The sequence below is a fragment of the Patagioenas fasciata genome, chromosome 5 (genome assembly GCF_037038585.1).
Source record: "Patagioenas fasciata isolate bPatFas1 chromosome 5, bPatFas1.hap1, whole genome shotgun sequence".
Lineage (NCBI taxonomy): Eukaryota > Metazoa > Chordata > Aves > Columbiformes > Columbidae > Patagioenas > Patagioenas fasciata.
Window position 1 is genome coordinate 16,611,905 of NC_092524.1, and position 23,718 is coordinate 16,635,622.

The following is a 23,718-nucleotide window of genomic DNA, read 5'->3' on the forward strand; positions in this document are numbered from 1 at the left end:
AACTTTCTGATAATTTAAGTGCAAAGTCTAAAGGGCATGCACTGAGAGCAGAGTTAAGCAAAGTTAAACCTTTCTCTGAAAAAACAGATACATAGTTGTTTAAAATCCCCTCCTGGATATGCAAAACTTGGGAAAGGGTCAACTTTGGCTCTTGCGTCTTCCCTCTTTCAAAACAAAAGCCACCAGTACCCAAACAACACAAGGGCCAACTGGGTGGAGTGGTGATGGACACGCAGCCCAGTGTCCACAGCGCGGGGACCCTGGGGACGGCGTTTCCCACCGACCCACGCTTGCACAATGCCGTTCTCCATGACAAGGTGCTGCTGGAGGGAGACGAGACGAGGAGGGAGACGAGGGCGGACACCGCTGCAGGGACGCACCAGCACAACCAGACATGCTGACCCCACAGGGAGCCCCTTGGCACAAACCCTGGTGACGCCAATGTCCTCGCAGCAACACCACCAGCAGAAGGGGAAAAAGGCGTGAGTTGCACCTCCTGAAGCGTATCGAGGGGGCGTCAACAGTACTTGGTAGCCACAAAAACCCAGCCGGCCAGCGGGCTGTTGAAGTTCCATAACAGAGGACAGGACACCTCCTTGCCTGAAGGCAGGAAGAGCAGAGAAAAACAAGCAAAAGAAACACACCCAGGAGAGTTTCTTGAAAAGGACAGGCTATCAGTTTTGTGGGCCTGCCTCAAGTATTAGGTGATTTTACAGGCTGTCTGGAGCTGACAGGAGGTGCAGCGGCAGCTGGGCAGAGCCCCATGGCCAGCAGTGCGCTGGGTGAGCGCGGGGCAGAGGGGGCTGGAGCGATGGGAAGGCAGGAATGTACCCTATAAAATAAAGGCTTCCTGCTGGATGCCTGCCAAGTTCCAGAGAGACTGACAAGAGATTTTCAGAGGCTACATAATTGCTGTTTCAAGAAGAACAACATATCAGTAGTGTATCAAAAAAAAAAAGTCTGTTTATTGTCACCAGAAACTACTAATGCCCAAAACCCAGCCCTCACTGCTCCAGCTTGTACCAGCAATGGTGACGGTTTACGTTTTCAATCCATCAGGTTTTTCCATCTTACAGCCTTGGGTGGCTCCCCTGGAGAGCCTTAATCACAAGTCCCTCTGGGAAAATCAACTTTGCTCATCCCTGAGTGCAGCAGCTTCTGACTTCTCCTCACATTGGGTCAGCAGAGAGGAGACAAAGCTGGGCTGGGGGCAAGTCACATCAATGTCTGGGAAGTCACTAGTCATGCTAACCACCCCAGTAAATGTGTAATAAGCAGATGCAGCAATCTGGACACCAAGCAGCATGATGCTGCAGTGGACCCCAATGACCAAGTCACTCCCATGGATGGACAGGAGATTTTATTCTCATATTCTTCAAAATGAATATTGAAAGCAATTTCCAGGCTGAACAAATATAGCTAGGAGATCACAGAATCATGGAGTAGCCCAGGTTGAAAGGGACTTCAAAAGATCATCTGGTCCAACCTCCTATGAGAAGGGCAGCCTAGAAGATCCTATATTGAGATCATCAGGAAGACACAAAAGCCACTGGCAGCTAGGAAAGTTTTGCTCTGAAAACTAGGAGATAAAAGCCCACCAAGAACCTCAACTGATGGAGGAGACTAAGAGGGAAACGAGACATTTGCCATTTTATAGAGGTCTTCTGGAGGCCTCTGTAAGTACTTCTTGATGGGGTTTATGCAGCTTCAAAAAAAACCAACCAAACTCAACCTGCTGAACTCCCACCCCAGAAAAGCTGCACAGACCTCAGACAGACAAGTGAGGTCCCAGTTTCCCACTTCTCTCCCTGCTCATGCTTTGCCAACCCCTTGTCAAAGCCAGCGCTGCTGTCAAGCAAGCAAACAGCAAGAAGTACAGGAGTGAAGGGAAGAAGACGTGCATCACGTGCGGCTTCCTGACTGGAGCCCAGCGGATGCGACCTGTGGGGTTAGAGCAGCAGGAACATGCAGCCAAGCAGGGGAGAGGGTGGCAATGGCTGGCCTGAACTTGGAAAACCACAAAAAACCCTGGAAGGCTTTTGGGATAAAGGCCAGCTTCGTTCCCAAGCACAAACAAGTGGCTGTTATGGAGTCGCCTTTTGTTAACAAGGGCCAGAGCACTACAGCCTCCCGGGAGCAACAGTGTGGACTCTGCTCCAGAGTTTATTTAAAAACAAGCACAAATATTTAATCCAACAATAGCATCTTGTACAATGAATGCTAGTGGTGTTTCTCCACGGAAATGCCAATGAAGGCAATCAAAGTGCCCAACCACACGCTTTGGATGGTGTTTGTTTTCCCACACCCATCCTTCCCCTTCAGGGATGGGGCCGGTGGGGCGTCTCTGCCTCCAGACTGGGTGCCAAGCAGCTGGGGGACTATTTCATGGCAATCACAGCCCAGACAGGAGTGACCAAGCCCTCTTCCCAGAAAGCAGCCTGACACGTCTTAACTTTCATTCCTGGCAACAGCGTGGATGACGGCCAGCATGGTTTTGAGCTCTGTGTCTGTGAGCAAGGCACCTGTCATCCTCATCCTGAATGGCACATTATCCTCCTTAAAGTCAGAGAAGGCTCCCCTCAGCACAAGACTCTTCACTATGTAAGCATCAGAGTTGGGATTAACTCCTTGTTGGCTGTCCTGGGTGAGAAATGCTTCACCAAAGTAATATTTGCTCCTTCAGGGCTCTTCCCAAACTGGCACAGTTCTGCATGAGCAAGGCTTCATCTGCCTTTCGCATGCCACTTCCCAGCTCATTTTTATTGCCACTTTTTCAGGAGTTTTAAAACAATATATGTTGTTTGCCATAAACAAAACAAAAAAAATCAGAGAGGTATGAAATGCAAACTGCAGTGCATACAGCCATGCTGCTCTCTCCAGCTGCAGTAGATTATCCTGGGAATAGCCACAGCTGCAGCAACAGGTACAGTGAGCAAATCATTTATAGGTACCAATGTGCCTCCACATCCCTGAACAAGGCCAGAGTGTGATTCGTAACCCTATGGCACAGTTCTCTGATACAGCAGCAGTAAGCAACATTGCTAAAGCTGCCAAACACAACCAGCCACCCACGAAAGCAAGCTGTGAGCTGCAGGACTTGTGTCTCTGAGTCGGGGAAGTCACAGGAGGACTCACAGAGGCAAGTGGTGTCAACATTGCCTGGAGTCCTCTATCTCTTTTCGCCTCCTCGTTACAGAGAGGTTCAGAGTCCTGTCTGAATTCAAAGCAGGAGGCACAGCAACCGTGATATGAGCTCTTTGCTCAACAGTATCAGAACACAATGCATCAGAAAAAGCATCAACAATGGACAAAACTTCATCCCCCCCTTCCCTGATATAACCAGGGCATGTGCTACTTTGGGCTACATGGACCTACTAAAGCTTTAGCCACATGGGAAGCCGCTGAACATCACATGCAGGGGACTGAGAGTAACTGAGCACTTCTCTCTGGATGGTGCTAGGTCGGAAATTAAAAAAAGCAACCAAGAGGCCAGCTTAGCTCCCAGCTCACACAGATGACACCTCTATGGAAGGTACTTTGGCTCCTGGCCAGGTAGGAAGTGGGATGCTCAGTTTTGGGAGCAGGGAAGGGAAATAAAAAGGCAGTATTCAATGTCAGTACTTGCTCTGGCACTAAAGCAGCATAACTGGTGCCCGCAAGGTCGTAAAACTCATGTCCTCTCCCTGCTGAGAAATAACAAAACAAGTAGAAGAGAACAGAACTGAAAAAAAGTACATGATGAAAAACAAATAAAAGGAGGAACAAGCACAGCAGAGTCCATCTAAAACAAGCAGGGAGTGGGTCAGCCCTCCTCCCATGCCCACCATCCCCATCAGAGATGCTGTGCAGCTCCAGGCATGGGCATTTCTGGGCAGCACCAGACCCATTTCAATCCTCTCCCAGCAGCTTTAGATCGTTAAGCTAATGGAAGCCAGTCTCTTCCCCCAGGTCACCATGGCAATGTTTCCAAAAGACAAAAAAATAATAAAAAAGAACCCCCCCAGCATCACCCCATACTTCCCAGGAAGCCCAGGCAGCTCTCCAAGCTGTGCCTGCCCTCTCTCCATGGGATGGGCTTTAAAAGGGGCTGAGAGCAGAGGGAAGAGATAGTTTTGTGTTTTTTCTCCCAACAGGCAGGCTCCCGAGGGGAAGACCCTGCACATCCAAGAGTTTTGCAAGCCTCTGAGGGCTAGAGGGTGGCTGTGGTGCCTGCCCTGCCACAGCTCCTGGCTTGGAGATGCTGAACGTTACAGGGTCACCACCAGCCCTGCTGCAGGGATGGGTAGGATCATCAGATGGTGGCAAAAGGGAGACTTCATCCTACCCCACACCACAAATCCTGGATGAATGCACTCTCTGTAGTCAAAAAAATGACCATGATGTTCTTCCTTGCAACTTGGGGGCAAGAGACAGGCAAAGAGCAAACAGTCCCTCCATGGTGGGGTGGGAGCAGGAAAAGGGTGACTGCACCACCCAGCCAGCACAGGAGGGTCTCCTGGACATTTTTGTCCAGCTGCCCAGTGGAACTGGCCCAGCAGAACTGACAGAGCTTTCTTGGAAGTTGGGTAAGAGAGAGGGGGTAGAAAAAGAGAGGGTTTGCTGGAGGATGATAACTGGGAAGCCCCTTCATTCCCCTCCACCCCCTTTCCCAAGAAAAACATTGCTGCTCTGTGGCTGCTAATGACTTCCAGACGGAGCAACAGTGTCACAAAGCACGGCGAGCTCTCCTGGGGCTGCATGGCTCACACGGGGAGATGAAAGGCTGTACATGCTGCCCTTGCCTGCAAGAACAAGGCAAGAAGGAAGCAGAGGACACATCTCTATCAGAAAAGCAAAGGCGAGGTGGAGAAAGTCCCAAACAATGTCCTTGTGTGCACACACCCATAACCAAAATGACTCCACACAGAAATGCCACAGTCAGATTTCTTCTCCTCTGCCTACCCAGGGAATGCTGGAAGGAGACAGGAGGTTTTTTAACATTTGCATACCCATGAGAGCTGGGAGGACGTCTATGGCACATCTCCCACACTGGGATGGATGATAGTGGCACAGCACAGGAGACTCGGGCTGGAAGACGCTGGCCCATGCTCTGCTGCCCCAGCCTGCAACACTTCTGGAAACCTCTGTGTACCCCGGGGTCTCGCCTGCTGACAGAGCCCAAATCCTGCTGGAGGGCTTCTTGTGGGCTTTGCATGCTGAAACACGGGGCAGGTTATCCAAGGAAAACTGTCAAAGCTACAGGTTCAAACAGTTCTGAAGAGCAAGAAGCCACCATTGGCACAGGTCCCTGGTGGTAGAGCCAACCGGAGGGGGCAAAGGAGAAGGACAACTACATTATTTGTAGTCAGATATATCTGAACCCAAAATAACCCAATGGTACCAATTTATGGCCTTAAGTCATAACCAATTTTAGTCTACAGAGTAAATGAATGGCAGGAGTTGGTCAAAATGAAGGTACACTGAAATGCAATTAAATAAAAGTTATTTTTAAACAGAAATTGAATTCTATGATAAGAATACAAACAAACAAAAAAGAAAGGATTGTTTGTGTTGTAAGGTATACAGCGTAAAGCAGACACTTAGAGGGAAGTACTGACAAAGTATTTTGCCTCAAAACTACTATTTTAAAAGGAATTCCAGTATTATTGAAGGAAGCAATCTGGCAGGGATTAGAGGAAAATCTAGATATAGTAAACCTCAGCTTTTGTTTTCCTTTAAGGGGCTAAATAATGAAATTGCCCTTAGCTGTACATAAGTTTATTTCCAATAGAGAAAAATGCATGTACTCCTGTTTTAAAAGAATCCACTTCTATATTATTATTTTAAATAATTCATTTTGCTCGCTGTGGTTCAAGGCCAAACGCAAGCCTTAGTTTCCACTCCCAAGCACACAAGCCTGGCTACAGCTCGTGTCTCTATGGCAAACCACTGACACACGGAGCCTTGAAAGAGCAGAGCACAAAGAGGTGAGAGAAGAACCCAGTGCTGAACCAGCTGTGTGCATCCGCAGGGATCGCTGAAGCACCTCATGCCAAAACTGAAAGCGTTTTTTCGTTAGTGTTTATTACAGGACCTAGAGGCCAGGACTCTTGGGTTCTTCTCTAGTCCTTTCACGACAAGTTTAGCAAAAGGCTTCCTGTTGAGTCTAACCACATGATAAAAAGAAGTTGGCACCACCTTTAAGAGATGCCTAATATTTCTGGAGGGATGGGGATGAGGATGAAAGCATGAAGAGAAACCAAGAGCCCCGCATTGCTCGTGGCAGGTCCACATTCACTGTAGCACTGCTGGCTTCCAGAGCCTTTGCAAAATGCCGGAGCTCATCACAACCCCCTTCGCAACTAAAACCCCGGGAATCGCTGCTTTTTGTTCAAGGCAGCCCTGAAAAGGCTAATTGAGAAACAAGCTGCTGTTATGGACAGAGGCACAGCTCCCCCACAAACACTTAGCCGATGCAAGTCTGTTTGGATGATGTGCTGGGATGCTCTGCACTGCTGGCCACAGCTGGGACCCACGGCAAGAGCAGGTGAAGCACCCTTACAGGTTGTAAAGACAGTGGGCAAACCCTCAGGGAGCTAAGGCAGGTGTCCCAATCCATACTATGCACTGATGCTCGGCAGTCCCTCCTCTCTGCAAGGGTCAGACACCCCTGAGGCCAGCAAGACAGCACTTCCAAAAATCCCGAGGATCCCCACAAAAGCTTGCCAGGGATGGATGTCACACTGACTTCAAGGACAAGTGTGCAGATGTGACTCAGTTCAACTCAGATGTGTACTTGCTTGTGACAAATACTTCAAAGCATCCCTGTGCTTTCTGGCCCATTTCTTCTATTGCCCAGTTTGTGTGAAAAGCAGCTTGAACTTATTTCCAGGGCAGAAATCATTACACTGGATTGTATTTGTACAGTACAGGATGGTGAAGAGAGTCTGTGATCCACCTTGTTTAGAAAGCCTGTGTTTTCATTAGCCAGCCTCCCCTCCAGCCCCACTGCAGCACACTGTGTTGTGGGCGTGCTGATGGCTTTAAAATCAGCCCAAAGCCACTGCGCCTCCCAGCTGTCCCCTCCTTGTCTCCCACAAGCTTTGCTGCCTGACCTGCTTGGGACCCAGATACACAGTCATCAGCCTGGTTGCTAGGGAATGCCCCCCCCCCCCCAAATAAAGAATAAAATGCCCTTGTTGCCTTTCTGTTGGGGCAGGGATACCCAGCAGGATGGCTGGGAATGGGTGGGTGGCAGCAGCCTCAGTGACCAAGTTTAATCCGCCACTGCATGCCTGCCCAAAACCTTACACCCTTCTCAAGGAGCACCGGTGCTGCCGTGCTCCAGGGAGGAAACACTTCCCAGCACAGGATTTACTAATAAGACATGAAAAAACTACACAGAAGCAAAATAAACCCCCTCCTCACTCCCAAAACTACACGGAAAACCACACCCCAGCTCTGGATGCCTTTGCACTCTTCCTGGTGCTGGCCCTGCTCCCAGGACCGAGCTAATTAGAGCAGCGGGTCGTGTCGCCCTGTCTCTCCCCGCGAGCAGCTGGACACAGATTTCCTATTTTGGATCTGGCAGGCGAGAGTGAAGCTCAGACCATCCGGCCGCTGCATTCCCCGCCTCGCCAGGCAGCTTCGGGGAAAGCACGGGAAGGGAGGAACGCCTGGGGATGCTCCCAGCGCACAGGCAGCCCAGCAAGGGGGAAAATGTGCCTTAAATCCCCACCCCTGGATTTCAAACAAGAGCCAAGGCTTTTGTCCCCACCCTGCTGAATGCATTTTGCCTGCAGCAGCCATCTCTGGACATCACATAACCAAATCCCTGAAGGATGGGGATCCTGGCCTTCCCCTATCACATTATTTTCACTATCATGCCAACAAAATGGGACAAAAGCAATAAGTCCAGTGTCACTTGCCTCTTCAAGATCCCCAGGGGCTCTTAAAACCACTGACACTGCAGCACCAACTTTTTGTGGAGAGATAAGCTTGCTCCAGTTTGCACTGGTATCTGCAGAGATGGGTCAGCTCAGTCTTCTCCCACGGGCTCTCAGAAATCATTGAATCACAGTTTTTACTTTTTTTGAAATGGTAGTCTTTATGGGTAGGGTCAATAAATATCTAAGCAGTGGTTTACCGGTTGTTAGCATTCAACTTATCAATGCCTCTAGCTATCTTGAAGGATGTTTTCTGACCTGCTATCAACGCCTTGCCCAGCCTTCAGACACACAGAGCACTTGAGACACAGTATTAGACAAGGGCAAGAGGCAAGAAGCATTTTAGTTTTTCAACTACAGATAAAGCAAATAAATGCATATCAGACCATAAGCCTAGCTCAGATGAAAAGCAAGTATTTTCCTTTATAGTGAAGAAAGCATGAAACTACGGTGCACCAGCTATCCCCATCCCTGGTACTGGCTAGTCTTCACAGCACTGAAGCAGTTAGTTTGTCATTTGCTGGAGCAGTGTGTCCACAGCCAAAATGGAAGTGCCAAAAGCCAAGACTGTAACAAGTGGTCAGGGGATCAGATGGTTTGCGAGCCACGTTGAGGAAAAGCCCGTGAACAAGAGCTCGTTTAATAACCTCCCAAGCCAGCCCACAAGACAACTTGTTGGATGCAGTGCCAAAGCACCAGAGGTACCGCTTGCGGGAAACCCCAACCCCAGGATTTCCCTCCTCCTGGGCTGGACAGGCGAGCAGGGAACAGCTGCCTGTTCCCACAGGGGCTGCAAGAGTGGCTGCCAGCAGCCTTTGGGTTTAGGTGCAGGGGAAGCTGAGAGCAAGGACCGCTCCCCTCCTCCTGCTCCTGCAGCAGATCAGCATCACGCCTGGTACCCCAGGAGCTGCTCTGCTCCCCACATACTCCTCCTCCCACTTCCCCATTGCTGTCAAATCCCACACACCAACTGGCTGTGTTAATTGTTCTTCCTCTCCTGTAACACACAAATATCATGGGAAAGTGGTCTTGAACAAAACAGATTCAAATTTAGGGCTGGGGAAAGGACACAGAGAGAAACCAGGAGACACCAAAGTGCTGCTTTCCCACTCCCCCTCCTCACTCAGTACAAGCTCCATGGTGCAAGTTTTGCTCCTCTGATAGTTTCTATTGCTTCCCCTGTCCTCCAGCACCACAGTGAAGCCTGGCCAGCCTTTAAAAGCCTCCTGATGGATCCCAGGACCAGCACACCATGCCAAACACCAGAAAGTGGTTTGCAAGGGGAAAAGAAAAAAAAACAACAAAAAAAGCAACAGCTCTGGAGGCCAACCCCAGAGAGGTTCCTGCTCCCGAAGCAGGAACATCGTGTTCATATGTATTTTGGATGCCAGAGGAGAAAAAGGAGGGAGTATCAGTTGTAGGGCGAAGGGAAAAAGGGAAGTAAAAAAAAAGGCAAAAAGAAATCCCAGCCTTCAGGGTCCAGAGGGCTGGCTGGGAGAGGCAGCAGCTGAAATAAATGCTCTGCTGTTATTATTGCATGGAAATTACAGCTGCCAGAAGGAATCCAGACTGATCTGTTGCTGAATATAACTTTAAAAAGACAGTCAGCCTCAAATCATGGGCCGCTCACGGGTGTCAGAAAGCCAGCATGGTGGTGGGACCCACAGTCCGTTCCCTGTTGCCTTCTAAATGGCAGAGGCCAAGGACAAAGATAAAACAAAAAGGGGTGGAAAAGCAAAAGACGCCCATCAGGCAGGAAGGGAGGACGCAACACCGACGCTCCAGGTCCCCCTGGTTCTGGGAGAAATGTGTTAACTAGGGAGGCATCAGTTGCTGGCCTCCAGAAGGAAGGAGATGTTTGGGCTGTTTCCCGAAAAGGAGAGAGTTTAACATCTTAACAGTTGCTTTTTCTCTTTTTAAAATTGAAATCTACAAGGGAGAAATGCTGTAAATACAGCTCTGAGTGCAAGGCAGGAGCAGGGGGTACGGCAAGAGAAGAAAACACACCATGGTTTACAGCAGGAGCATCTACTGTAACCAGGCACAGTCAGGGAAAGGGCTCAGACATGCCGTTTCATGGGTAAGCAGAGAAAAGCAAAGGAAGATCCCTTCCAGAAGGTAATTTCAGGTATTGGGGAGAACAGGACATGGGATCAGACAGGTCCTTGCCCCAGCTGTGGCAGCTTCCACTCCAAGCTGGCCCCTGCCTGGCAGGCAGCCCCTCCTGCAAGCTGCTACCCCTCATCTGTAAGGTGTCATGGGAGAAGAGGGCAAAAATAGGAATATTCATCTTCCACCAAGCCAGCATGCCATCAAATTTAAAAAATTGTGCTAAGCTTAGCCGTAACACACAGAGGTTCCACACACCCCTCCTGGAGAACATGAGTCACGAGCTCGCTGAGCTTCACTTTCCACTGCCAGCCACTCCGTCGGCTACTTTTACATCCCTTTGGATAGGAAACGAGACACGCTTCCAAGAAGTCTCCCTCCTCTTCCCAAACGTGCTCTGGGGGAGGCTGCATTGGAGAAAGCTCACTATGTCATAACATGTCTTTCTGTGCTTTTAGCCACCATGGCTTTGGTTTCTGTGCTTGGGTCACAGCCAACATTTAGTGAACACTTTGATTGGCACGGCAGGGGATATTTTGGGGAGCAGAATGTATTTTTAGTCCACCTTTCTTGCTGCTCACCCAGAGCTTTCTGCCCCATTTTTAGGCACGCTGCAGTACACCCTGGGGCACGATGCTCACACAGCGGTGCCAGCATCCCCAAACCTACTTACCGACATAGAAGGTGTTGGGGGCCTGCTTGTCCCCCAGCTGCAGGTACAGGATATTCGTGGTCTGCGAGTCATGCCGGAGCCACAGGGCCACTCCCAGGATGATGCCTCCGGCCAGCTGGGGAGAAAGCAGAGGGAAGCACGTTCATCCACTGATCCAGCCATGCTAGACCCGGAGCCGTATTTTTCAGGTGGGAGCAGAAGGTTTGCTTTTAGTCTTTCTGCACATTCTTATTTATTCCTTTCATGTACAAGAACATCCTTCCTAGCCACCATCCCAGCTCTACGCCCCATACCACATAAGCCACACAATCTTCCCTGCTTTATGAGAAGCCTTCTCGTTCTGGGGATGTGCAAAGCCCCTTCCAGTTCCTGCAGATGATTTCTTTCCTAAGAGTTATTTTATTACTCTGTTAAAACGGAAGGCTCAGCATTACCCAAGAAGCATGAGATGTGCAACTGAGGCTTTTAGGAGAGCTTTTCAAGTTAGGATCAGCCCCATTTATTCCCTTTTCCCAACAGGCTGTTAGCACCCCGTTTCATTTCTCTGATGTACAATGAGACTTTTGGGTTTTATTTGATCTGCTGAGAAGTGGGTAGGAAGGATGGGGAGATTGTGGCTCAGAAAGTGGGGGGACCATCAGTTTTTCCCTCTGCCCCAGTCTCATATCCACATTACTTCCCATCCAGGGTCAGACTTCCAGTCTGACCAGACCTAGTGGGACAGAGCTCTCTACAGCCCCCAAAAGCTGCTCTGCCTTGGAGGAGACTTGTCCAACCAACACAATGTCAAAAGGCAGTAAAAACTGCTAGCAATGCAGAACAAAGGCGGAGACATTGTGGCTTTGAACTGCTGCTGCACCCACTTTCAGGGGATCCAGAATGCCTCCAACCCCTCCCAAACACACTCTTCACGATGTCCACATCTTGACATTTAGCACAGCGTATAGGAGCACACAGATGACTACGAAACTACATTCAGTGGGACTTGGTAATATTTGCAGCAGCATCTTGGTGTTATACCCCATTACTCCCTCGCCATGGGTCTCAGGGATGTCTCCCATCGGGAGGGAACTGATGGGGATTCACACCAGCTGCCCTTACAGCATCACTTTGAGGAATATCTGTCTTCTTCCAAGGTGTCCCATGAGCATGGGAACTCCTGCAGCCATCACTTCCACTGCTTGTTTCACTTCCCATTTAATTTCGTAATGCAATAGAAAAAGAGAAACCATAACACAGGTCCCCCTGGGTGGGCTGTGAGCTGGGACCATGCCCTCCCACTCGTCCTGCACATACAGCTTTCCTTAACGTCCTAATACAGGGACTGAAGCAGAGCAAAGCCTCAGTTCAGGCCAAGGCACAGCAATGCTGCTTTTAGAGGCCACCATGAAGATGCTCAACAGGGATAAGCAGCTCTATGAGCTGATGAGGCTGAAACTGCTGCCTTGCCCGTGCTGTCATCCAGCAGAAGACCAGACACTTGCACACACACATGTGTGTGCATGCAGACACATGTGACAGAGACCCCAGGGCAAGGACAAAAACATGCTTCAAACACAGGAGGAGATGTTCAGCCTACAGAGCATCAACCAGTCTTACCACTGGAATATTTATGTTCAAGTAATGGGAAGTTTTATGACTGACTTCCTCAATGTTTTCTCTTCCAGGGAGGGGTAGGGAATGGCAATGGAGGATGGGAGCAGATGGGGGACACTGTAGTGGAGAAGGTGTCACTGAGAGGAGCTCCACCAGAGCATTTCCAGCAGAACTCAATGTGTTCTCCATGACACCCCCCCTTCCATTTAAAACAAGAGGGACAGGGCAAAGAAAGAAATATACATGTAAAAAAAAACATTTAAGAATTCAATATCACTTCTACGAAAGGCTGGAAGTACGTGTTCAAATGCCAATTTATTTTTGAGTGTTCTAAATCCTTGAAGCCATTCATCTTAAAAAAAGGAAGATAACTACCAAAGAGTACAGAAGTAGAAAAACTATTTATTTATTTATTTATTTATTTTTCAAAAGGGTCCAAGTCAGGTCAGCTCCAGGTATGAGAGGCACCATCAAGGTCACATTGAAAAAAGAGAGTTTGTTCAGTAAAAGTGTAAAGTCTACAGTTGTGTAAGCACAGCAGAGGCCCGGTGAACACACAAGGACTGGGATCTGCAAGACAGGCTGTCAGCGGGAATTCAGTTTTGCCCCTCGGGAGGTCAGCTGGTGGTTTTCCTCCTTGCTCATTTCTGCAAATCCCAGCCAAGGGATTTTCACAGGGGTTCCACTGAAGCTGGGGCAAAACCACAAAATTTGTGCAAAACTCATAGGGCAAACTGGCCTTGAGGTTTTTCCACTTACTGGAGAGAGAAAATCCTCCCCAGCTCCCTGGCGAGGGAGAGAAGATTTTACCTGCCTCTCCTCAATTTGCTACCAAAATAATCAGCTTTTAACACTTCTCCCACAGCAACCAATGCAACTTCCCTGCTGGCACAGTCCCTGATGCCTCTTGCACTTGGGAGAGCCTGAGGTTCTCCAAACACTGGCCACCATGGCCAGAAAAGTCACGAAAGCTGATCCGTGCTCAAATCCAGCTCCAAATAAGGCAGCTCGCGGCTTCACAGGAAGTTACCCAAATCCAGCCTGGCACAGCTTTCTCATTGTCTGAGGGCATAACAGAGCCCGTGTTTATCCTCTCAGGAGAAGGGGAATGTCCCCAAATTAATCAGTGCACCTCTTAAAGTAAAGGTCTCTCAGTGGCTCTGAGGGGAGAAGAGATCCCAAGGGAAGATCTGGGTTTCTGTGCTGCCTGTGAGAGGTGAAGGAAAGGCTGTAGCCCTTTTTGGTTTAGTTTTCTCTCAAGGAAACATTGCTCTGCCCCAGCACGCTGCCCTCCGCACCCAGCAGTGCCCATCCTGGCACCCACAGCCACCCATGGCGAGGCTGGGGCGACACCAGTGTGAGGAGCAGCAGCAGCTGCTTTCCAATCAAACTTGCCCTAAAACACCCAACACAGGACTGAAAGCAGGCTGCAGGCTAGTCTCAAAATATTTCTTACTCCTTTGGGAGCATCAGCTGATGGGATACAGCCTCTTCTGACACATCAAACCCAGCTCACCAGTGAGATCTGCCTACTGCAGCCAGCTGAACCATCTCCAGGTGTTCCCAGTTTCAGCTTCAATGTACCCAGGAACACCCCACGTCCCTCCCTCAACCGCCTGACTCCGTTTGCTGTTTTAACAGAGCACGGAGGACTTCCAAATGGAAGTTTTAATCCAACGGCAGCTGGATTTCTTAAGAGAAAGCAACGTTCACTTACTAATGAAAACAGGGTTTAGGCTACAATGAGTAACTTTTTCCATGAAAATTGTATATCCTTCCAACACCAAGAAGCGCAGAACGTAATTAAGGCATCTTTCTTCCCAAACCAAAGAAGACAAGAGGGAGAAAACCTCATCAGCTTGCCACAGTAACCCTGCCTTCCACTGCACCTTCCTTGGGATAATCTCATTTTTAACACAACAACTTGTTCCAGATATAAGCTTGGTATTTTCTTCTCTCCCCATCCTACAGCTGCTGCTGTTTGCCAACACAAGAGCCAGAAGAGCTCCAACTGCCCATGGCAGCGTCACACTGGTCTCCAGGCTGTGCATCCTCATACATTAAAAATATATATATTTTTTCTCTTCTTCCCTTGTATGTGTCTGTGATCTCATGCAGGTTACCCCATTGCTATGTGCTTGCCCAGCTAGTCAAACAGCAATGTCTCACCGGCTGAGGCCACCACTCATTGCAGATATTCCTCAGGTGCCCAGCACAACTCTGCATTTAAATTTTGGGGGACTACTTTAATGCAAGAAATAACCTAAAAGCTCCAATATCAGCAACGCCAGCACTACACTCGTAGATCTGCTTTCCACAAGCCAACCTCCCCAGCCAGACCTCCCTTGCTGGCACAAAGGCACTTACAGAGGTGGATGCTGCTGAAAGAAGCAACTGCTCAGGCTCCAACTCGGAGCATCTGGATTATTTTCCAGCATTTTAAGCACTACTAACTTTCTCTGCCACTTTTAGAGCCTTGCACTTTCCTCTGCTCTGGAGTGTTTTAAGTTCTCATTCTGCTGCCTTGTCCTACCTGCACTTTTTCATGCCTTCCTCTAAATGAAAAAGAAATAATAAAATCCCACAGACATAACCCTCAAACAAAAAATCCTTCAATGAAAATAACACCACCTCCACCTTCCTCACCCCTTCACAAATCCACCCTGAGCCTCGAGGGGTACCCAGTCCCCAGCACAGGATCCCCATTGCATCGCTAGTGCCGTCCGGGACGGGGCTGACCCTGCAGATCGTGCCCTGAGCACAGCAGAGGTGGCGCGGCAGGCTCCAACATTTCCTCTTTACTGCTATTTTCCAGCTTCCAGAGATTTATTGCTTCTTCCACAGACAGCCAGAATTTCCAGCTGGATCCTGCCTGTTCAAGGCTTGCTCTGCACAGGGACACCAGTCTTGCTCAGCAGGGTGGGAGGAAGCCCCAGTTGGATGCTGCCTAGGGGAGGGAAAAGGCAGCCGCCCAGCCCCCGGAAGTGATGGGGTGGTACCCACAGGATGGTGTCACCTTCTGAGCATCACGATGAAGGCAGGTGTGCAGCCCTGGTTTCCTGCCCCAACCACCATGCACAGTGGGGCTCCTTTCTGGATTGAGCCTCACCAAATGATATGCCATTCAGCCTAAAATTTCCCAGATCCAGCTGTGGGGCAAGGGAACAAACCCGTCTTTCCCAGCTTAGTCACTCCTACCCTCCAAAAGAAATTTCCATTATTTATGGGTGCGAGGAATGGCCCCATTTGCCCCTTTAATGCATGGCACCCCATAACCAAGCTGCCCCCACCTTTGCCTGATGCTCCCCAGACACTCACATATGTCAGGACGTGCATCATCTGCTGTCCCTTCTGCGGCCCCCAGCCCTTTTCCTCCTGCTCCCTTCTCTGAAATAGGTTTCCTGGCAGGGAGGAGGAAGAGGAGGAAGAAGCCCTGGCTATAGGGGGACTTGCTGGCCATGTCAAAGTGAAGCAGACATCCTGCAGCTCAAGCCGGCGGCGGAGGGAAGTGGAGGTGCCAGAGGTTTCACAATGCTGTATTTTTAGCAGCGCCGCTTCCCACAGCCTGCGCTGCCGCCAGGACGCTGCTTCCCACCCCACAGGAGCCGAGGGGAGCTCCTGCCTTGTTGCAAAAATGCTGCTGGTGGAGCCTGCGCCATGATGCCTGTGAAATACCGCAGTTACGAACGAGAAGCAGGATGCTGCCAAGAAAGTTTAATGGATTTTAGCTGTTTTATGACTCAGGTAGATGATTAGAGATCTTTAACAGGTTTTCACGCTGCACAGGCCTGCAGTTTCCCTTACACCACCTGGAAGCTGAGCCCTTTGAGGCGGTGGCACTCAGACCCCACTCGGGGAGCCCAGCCAAGGGCTCCCCATGGCTCCTCTCCAGCACAACCTGCAAAGCAGCCAAGATAGGGTAAAACTGAATCCTCTTCCTTTTAGGTGTGGGGACCTGAGGCAAAGAAGGATGAAATGGCTTGCCGAGGCTGAAGCATCTTGCCATGCGAGAAGCTCCTTGCACTACCGGGAACAAATTGCTAATTTGGCATTGAATCCTTTGCTCCCAGGTCATTTGTGGATCTCCATGAGGAATAGTGGATATCCTATTCTCCAATATTTGCAGTGTAAATAATGAAATATCATTTTGTTGCCACATGTAGTGTGAGTGGAGAAAAAAGCAAGGAACTAGAGATTCATAACTTGATGGAAATTACCTTTGGAAGGGCAATACAAGCCCTTGCAAGATGTGTGTTAGGACCTTTCAGGTTCTGCACTACCACCTTGAGGATGGAGGTGGGCAAGGAGATGAGCATAGGACCACTGGTGGCAAGTACGCACGTAGAGGCAGCACCGATCCTGCTTGCACCCTGCACCTCGCTGCCTGGAAACCGGAGGTCGAATTTCTTTCCTACTGCAAAATGATGCGCCCTGCAGAAGTGCTGAAAGGTGCAGCAGGGGGCTGAGAGTTGAGCAGAAGCCCATGAACCAGGGAACTTTGGTTTGATGCTACTAGAGTCTTCATGTCACAAAGGTGGGACTTCACACCAAAAATTCAATTAAAATTTTTAGATGAGAAGCGTTACAGATCGGCCCCACGCTGCTTGTTGCGGCAGACTGTGGGATGCCCTAGAGCATCAACACATCAGGACCCTGTTGAGGGTTTAGATTGTGAGGTGACAATAAAACTCTGGCAGATGTATTGTTAACCTCCTCTCCCCCTGCTTCCCCCTTTAGCCCCTCCCTCTCCCCCCTTCCCACTAAGGACAGGTGATCGGGAGGGAAAGAAGGACAGAGAGAAGAGAGTTGGAAAAATTAACAATGTTTTACTAATGCTACTAATAAGAATAGAGAAAATAATACAAAATATACAAAACCAATCTTGAAAGTCTCAGCAACTGCAGAGATGGCACCCAAAGACCTGGACTGGACTCGGCAGCCAACTGGAGCTGGATTCAGTCTGTCACTAGGTCTCAGTTTGCAGGGACGATTAGTAAGGTCCTCTCCTAATGTCGGCCATAAGCAAAAGGGATGAGATCCTCGTGATCTCTCACTTTTACTTGAACTATTCACGTGAATAGCATGTTATACTCAGTTGGTCAGTTCCTTGGACCCTGTTTCTTTTTGCCCCTCTCGCAACATGTGAATCTGTCCTTATCAATAACTTCGCATTCCAATTTTATGTTTACCAAAGTATGTATCTGGTTTTCCAGGAAAATACAGGTAATATGAAAGCTTTAGCTGACAGGCAAATTCACTAAAAGAGAAACTTGTTTTTTAACAAAACCAGGACCGACCCTCACAAGACTTTTTGGGGGCTGTAATCAGAGGACATGACTTAAATCAGACAAATGCAGTTGCAGTTTGACAGCCACACAACATAAAAGCTTCTTCACCAAGCTTGGCACAGGCACTCAGAGCAACAGATAGGACTGTTCTTGGAAATTGAAGGCAAGGTCTTTCCATGATGATCACACTCGATGGCCACCAAAGGTCAGGCTGAAAGTTTGCAGGCAAGGACTACCCAGTGCTGCAGACGGTGTTTGCGAGGAGCCCTGTGCTCGGCCGGCAGGCAGAGGAGGCAGCCAGCAGCCTCTGCTTGCTCCCAGCAGCCGCTATTAATAGAGCTGCTGGCTGGGGTGAAATTCTCCACTGGTGCCTATAGTTACCCGCCCCACAACACTGCAGGGCTTTTCAAAACAAGCTCCAGAGGAACACTCCCAGAGAAGCAGCATGCCAGAGGCCAAATAAAGCTTGATGGATGGGAAAAGAGCAGGAATCCCACACCAAAATCCAGGAGTGGGGTCCTTCGATGGGGAGCACTGAGCCCTCAAGCTGCTCCCCACCCACCACAGCCCGATCCCCGCTGCAGATAGAACATTGACATCTACCAGCAGGGTTCAATCATCCTTGGCAGAGAGGAAAACAATTTCAGATATTGCTTTAAAATTAATTTGGCCCCATGCATGAAAAACACTGCTCAGTACAGGAAGAAAGTGTGTTTCAAGGCACTGTACATGGTTTAATACTCTTGCAGGAGATAAGCACTGCAGATGTTGATAGAAGAATAACCTCAGGAAAACAGATCAATCCCCGCTCCAGCCACCAGTGATGCTCCCTCCTTGTGATTGCAGCCCAGCCCATCACCTGAAATCTGGTACCCTCATAGGGCAGGGCCCCCATCTCTTCAAAAGACCTGCTTAAATAGCCTTCTGCATGTACAGGTTTCAGAAGAGGTTTTGTAGGTGATGGCAGGAGTGTGTTCACTTGACAGAGAGCCCAGAAACACATCCCAGAGAGCCATCGGCAGGAAAACTTGGACCCAGATACTGCGCTTACTAAGAAAACCCCTCCCTTGCCCTAAAAAGACAAGCATTAAATAGCTGCTGGGTCAGACATGTGGATATACGCTTTCCTGGACATTCTTCCAAGATATCAAACCCAAAGTTGGTGGAAGAAGATGCTGGGCCAGTGCCACCTCCTCGCTGCTCACAAGACTTCGCGATTCCCAGAGAGACCAATACCCAAACCAAACCCTGCACTCCGCAGCAGAGCAGCCTGCTACCTGCTGTCACTAACAGCATTTAACTAGTGTTCTGCACAAGCCTGTGACCAGAACAAAATGCAAGCTGTTTTGTGAGTCCAGGGAATTATTTCAAACCCATGCTTCAGAGCTGCACGCCATGTGATCCACCAGCTCTGCCCCTCTCCATTTAAACCTGCGAACAGCAGTACCCAGCCGACCTCCTTGTCACATCAGAAGAGTGAGGAGCCACTCAGCAGAGTTGTCACCATGGGACCACCACAGACAGCTGCCGCCACCACCACCCGCTATCACCTCTAATCACCAAAGCCAAATATCTTTGTAGACTTTGTGGACTCCAGGGGACAGCCAACAGATTTTCCAGCATTACACAAATAAATACTCATCTCCTTCACCTCTTCCCTTCCAATCACCACTGTCAAGACCAACCTTCACTTCCAACTTCCCTTGGTTCTTGCCTTTCTTCCCCTTTGCACCCAAAATGCACCACATGCCCTCAACACAAGCAAGAGAAAACAGTTGAATGGTGCCTGGAAAATGGCATTAGGAGCAAGATCTTCCTTTTAATTAGACACTGCTCTGGTAGGGTACTCAGCGGTGCTCTAGACCTGGAAGGCTGCCATGGGGTGTATTAGCTAATAAGCTGAGCGATCCTTCTCCGAGCAAGCCAATTTCTCCTCGGTTACGTTTAATTACATTTTAAAATAGCTCTTGGACTTCCTTTGGCCTCTCCAGGGACTCTTTGCAGAGGTGGTCAGTTCAGCCCTCTGCTATCAGATTCAGGTAATTCAGGAGAGCAGTCAAAGTCCGGCTGTCTACGGAGAGTGGGATGGAGAAGCAGCTCCATCCCACCACATGCCCAGCCCAGCTGCTTTAGGGTGAGCTGGGACTGCCCATCACACCAGTAATGGTACCGTCAATGCTCCCTCTTGCACAGCAAGGCAGCAGAGCATCCCCTTGCCACCAGCCATGCCAGGGTTTCAGGGCAAATTTGCAGCACAGAAAAGCATCTGTCTTACCAGCCCTGTGTTTTGCTAAGCAGGTGAGGACCCCAGGTGCTGCCCATGGCCTCCTCCACCACTCTGGTCAGTGGATGCTGCTGTGAAACACACAGCGACCCCTTGTCTCCCAGGATGGGCACCCATTTATACACACGGTCTGTGTAGCAGCCACTGCTCCCTCCTCAAGAGCCACCCTGGACTGAGCACATAACCCTGGCATCTTCTTCTCAAAAGTGCATTCACAAAGGAAAAACAACCCCAAAAATAAAATCAGATTGAAACATCTCGGGCAGTCAGAGCTGCCGAGGCATCCCAGGGAGCTGGCAGCGGGGCTGCCTTTTCCTCTTCAGCACAGCAGCTTTGTGAAACTCCCCCTGCTCTGCCAGGGGAAGGAAGGGGGGGAAGCCGGAGGGGCGTCAGTTTATTTATACTCCAGCAGGACAGCAGAGCTACTTCAAAAAGTTATCAAAGTTTCTTTCTTAATTGTTAACATCGTTAAGACTAAGAATTGCTTCCTTTCTTCCTCTAAGGTGCTAGAGGCAAGCTCCAGTACAGCACAATGCAGAGCCTGCCAAACTTTGGGCTCTGTCTTCTGCTTGTTTTCATCAACAGCACCCTACCTCAGCTGAGCTCAAGACAAACGATAAGCAAATAATGAGTGAACGAGCGCAAGGAGGTCAGCAGCCCTTGCATGCTTATCAGCTGGCAGAAGCACAGGGCTGGGAGTGCCCCAACTCGCACCTCTTTGGGGTCAGAGCTGGAGTCCCAACACAGCCACCCTGCAGCAAGGGTGCTCAGCACCATGTTCAGCTTTCAAATGCCACCCCACAAAAAGGACCTTTGAGCTTTGGTGGCAACCAAGGCAACCCTCCTTGTCTGGGGATGCAAGGTTGGCTGCTAACCATGTTCACATGGTGGTAAACCTAAAATTCCCCTTGACTAGTTTAAAAAAAAAAAAAACACAAAAGGACTTGAAAGCCGTCAGACCTGGTGTTCAAACACCCTTCAGCTGGCCAGCCTCACAAGAAAGCATTGCTAATTCTAACAGAGCCCAGGTTCCCCATCTGCACCAAAGGTGGTCTGAGATGACCAAGTGCAGGGGACCTCAGCACTGAGAGGTGCTTCAGGGAGCCGCAGGGTCCCAGCTCCCAGGCACCTCTCCTTGGGAGAAGCTGGAGCACCTTTCCCCAATGCTCGCAGGGAACAGGCATCAGGCTCCCTCTGAGGTGTAGGGCAAGGCACCAGAAGTCCTAACAGGGAAATTGAATGTCTTGGCTAGTCCTCTTGGAAGCAAAATGCCCGCTTTTAAAAGATAAGCTGTTTTACAAACACATGCTGGGGCGAGTGAGTGAGCTTGCTCCGGAGAGGCAGCTCTGCAGAGCCCCCTGCATCCTTCCTGCCACCCAGGAGACCCTTCCTCCCTCCCATCCACACCCGGCAGCTTCAGCAACAAGAATGGCAGGAAATTAGGACCAGAAGGGAAGAAAAAGCCCCGGGATAAGCGTGATAACTCGGAAGGAACAACACTTCAGAGCAAAGCCTACCCACCTCCATCCTGCCATTTTAAGGGTGGAGGAAGAGGTTAAAAAAAAAAAAAACAACAGGACTGTCCTGCATTCGTCTTGCAGCTGGCAACGCATCAGGTATCAACACCACTGTCGTCAGAGCTTGTCATCTCCCCCTTGGTCCATGTTATACCCAAAAACAAGGCGAAAAGGCCTGAAATTATGCTGGATTGATTTGACAGCGCTCACTCCCACTCAGCAGTCAACTCTACACCTCCCAGGAGGGGAGACCCCCTCAAGAGCTTCACTGTGCACCCCCAGGGAGAAGGTGGCAGGTGGAGGCTCCAGCCAGGCAAAGTAACTCCAGGTGCTGAAGGAAGGTTTGCTCTGGAAGGCATCACTCCCCTCCCCACTGCATTCACTGGTGCAAGTAAACAAGAAGAAAAACACCAAACTCCTTGTCAACAGAACAGAGTGTCAGACAAGGGGCCCATCCTGACCACACAGCCCACGCTCAGCAAGCAGCACCTTGCCTCCGCAAGGTGGGGCTGGGCTTGCTTGGGAGAAAAACATCATTTTGGGGAATGGAAAATAGCCTATTTAAAAAAAAAAAAAAAAAAAGGCAGAAAGCAGCCTGCTTGGGCACATTTCGTTGCTCCTGGGCACAGGAGCAGGGTGAGAGCCTTTCTTGCCATGCCAGCCCTTTGCTGCCAGAGGGTGTTCCTAACCAGGACGAACCCGGTTTGCAGGGAAACTGTGATATGTCGCTTTTTGCTAAATTAGCCACATGTCTGGATAGATTATTTCATGAGAAACTTTCTCAGGAAAGGCAACCTCTCCAGCCTGGGTAAAATTTTCATCCTAAAATAACTTCCCAGGTGGTGGAGACAGCAGTCTCCAGCTTGGGCACTACCCAAATGTGGGCACTGAGGCCAGCTCCTGCCGCGGTGCCAGGGCTGTGGAGCCCTGTCTGCTTCCCACCAGCTCTCAGAACGGAGAGGGTGAAACCAGCCCAAATCACCCATATTTTTTGAACAACGTCTCCCCTCTAGCTCCTCTGCAGCAAACGGCTGGGCCAGCGCCTCTCCTTCCCCCCGCCTGGCAGCATCCCTCCCTCCCGCCCTCTGTCCTTCCCTCCCCACCCGGCTCAGAACCGCCGCTTGCCCCAGCACAGACCCACAGCTCCCGTTGGGGAGCGGCAGCCCCCAGCGGGGACCCCGACCCGCTGCGGCACCCCCTGCCCCACCCCAGCTCTGCCCCCCCGACGCGGGAGCAAAGCACCCTCCACCCATCCGCTCACAGAGAATGCATATAAACGTATTTCCCTATGTATATCTATACAAAAAGATACATAAATAGATATGCACGTGCAAATAAATAAACGTATACACGTATTAAAAAAAAAAAGTAAAGGATAAACAGCCCGCTTTCCACCCCCGCCCCCGCCAAAAAAAAAGCCAAACCAAAATCCAACAAACCAGCCCCTAAGGCATATCGCAGGAAACAAGCCTTAATACTGGGCAAAGGTGGGGGGGAAAGAGGTTAAAACCGGGCAGAGGTAGGCGAGCCATATTGGAGCCCCCTTATTGAAAGCGCTAGGGTGGCTCAGCCTCCCTCCAGCCCCCCGCCCCTGCACTGCCCCGCGGCTCACCCAGAAGATGAAGTTGAAGACGAAGAGGAGGTATTTGATGCACTTGGTACAGCCTTCCACCCCCATGGCGGCGCGGGCAAAGCAGGAGGCAGCTGCGGCTCCGCTCAATCTCTGCGGCCGGGCTGGGGCGGTGGTGCGGGCGGCGATAGTCAGCCCCGCCCCCCGCGGCCAATGCCCCGCCCCCGGCGCCCAGTGCCCCGCCTCACCGCCCGCTCCGGGCTCGGGGGGGTCGGAGCACAGCGCACCTCACTCAGCCCTTCCCGCAACCTGGAGACCTCTGCCCTTTTTTCTTTTTTTTTTTTTCTTTTCTTTCCTTTTTTCCTTTTACTTCCCCCACCCCCCCTTTTTTCTTTTCCCCTCCTTGTTGTTTTTTTTTTGGTGTGTTTTTTCCTACATGCAAGAGCCAGCCATGGGGCAGGGGCTTTTGGGGGACTGTAGCACTACCATCTCCTAAATCTGACCACCATCGCTTAAACCTCATCGCCATCCCCTAAACCTCACAAGGCAGCCCTGGGCAGGGGAGAAACTGCTGTGAATGGGTGCAGGGTGCAGCAGGATTTGTATTTCTGTATACAAAAGTTTAAGGTTGCATCCATGGGGACCCCCTCCTACTGCAAAAAAAGAGGAAAGGATTTTTACAGTAAAACTCACAATTTGAAATTCAGAGAAGCATTTTGCAATGCATTTCCCCCTCCTATTTTATCCTAAGCTCTG

At 50.1% G+C, this 23,718-nt stretch overlaps 1 protein-coding gene across 1 annotated transcript in view; it reads right to left on the minus strand.

Annotated features, from left to right (window-relative positions):
• CD81 (CD81 molecule) overlaps positions 1 to 23,162 on the minus strand; it is a 36,088-nt gene extending 12,926 nt beyond the window's left edge. Inside the window, exons 1-2 of the mRNA XM_065838109.2 lie at positions 23,005 to 23,162; positions 10,708 to 10,822 (exon numbers count right to left, since the gene is read on the minus strand). Coding sequence (XP_065694181.1) covers positions 10,708 to 10,822; positions 23,005 to 23,070 — 181 coding nt within the window. The 5' untranslated portion in view covers positions 23,071 to 23,162. The remainder of the gene's footprint in view (positions 1 to 10,707; positions 10,823 to 23,004) is intronic.
• Positions 23,163 to 23,718: the final 556 nt, after the last annotated feature.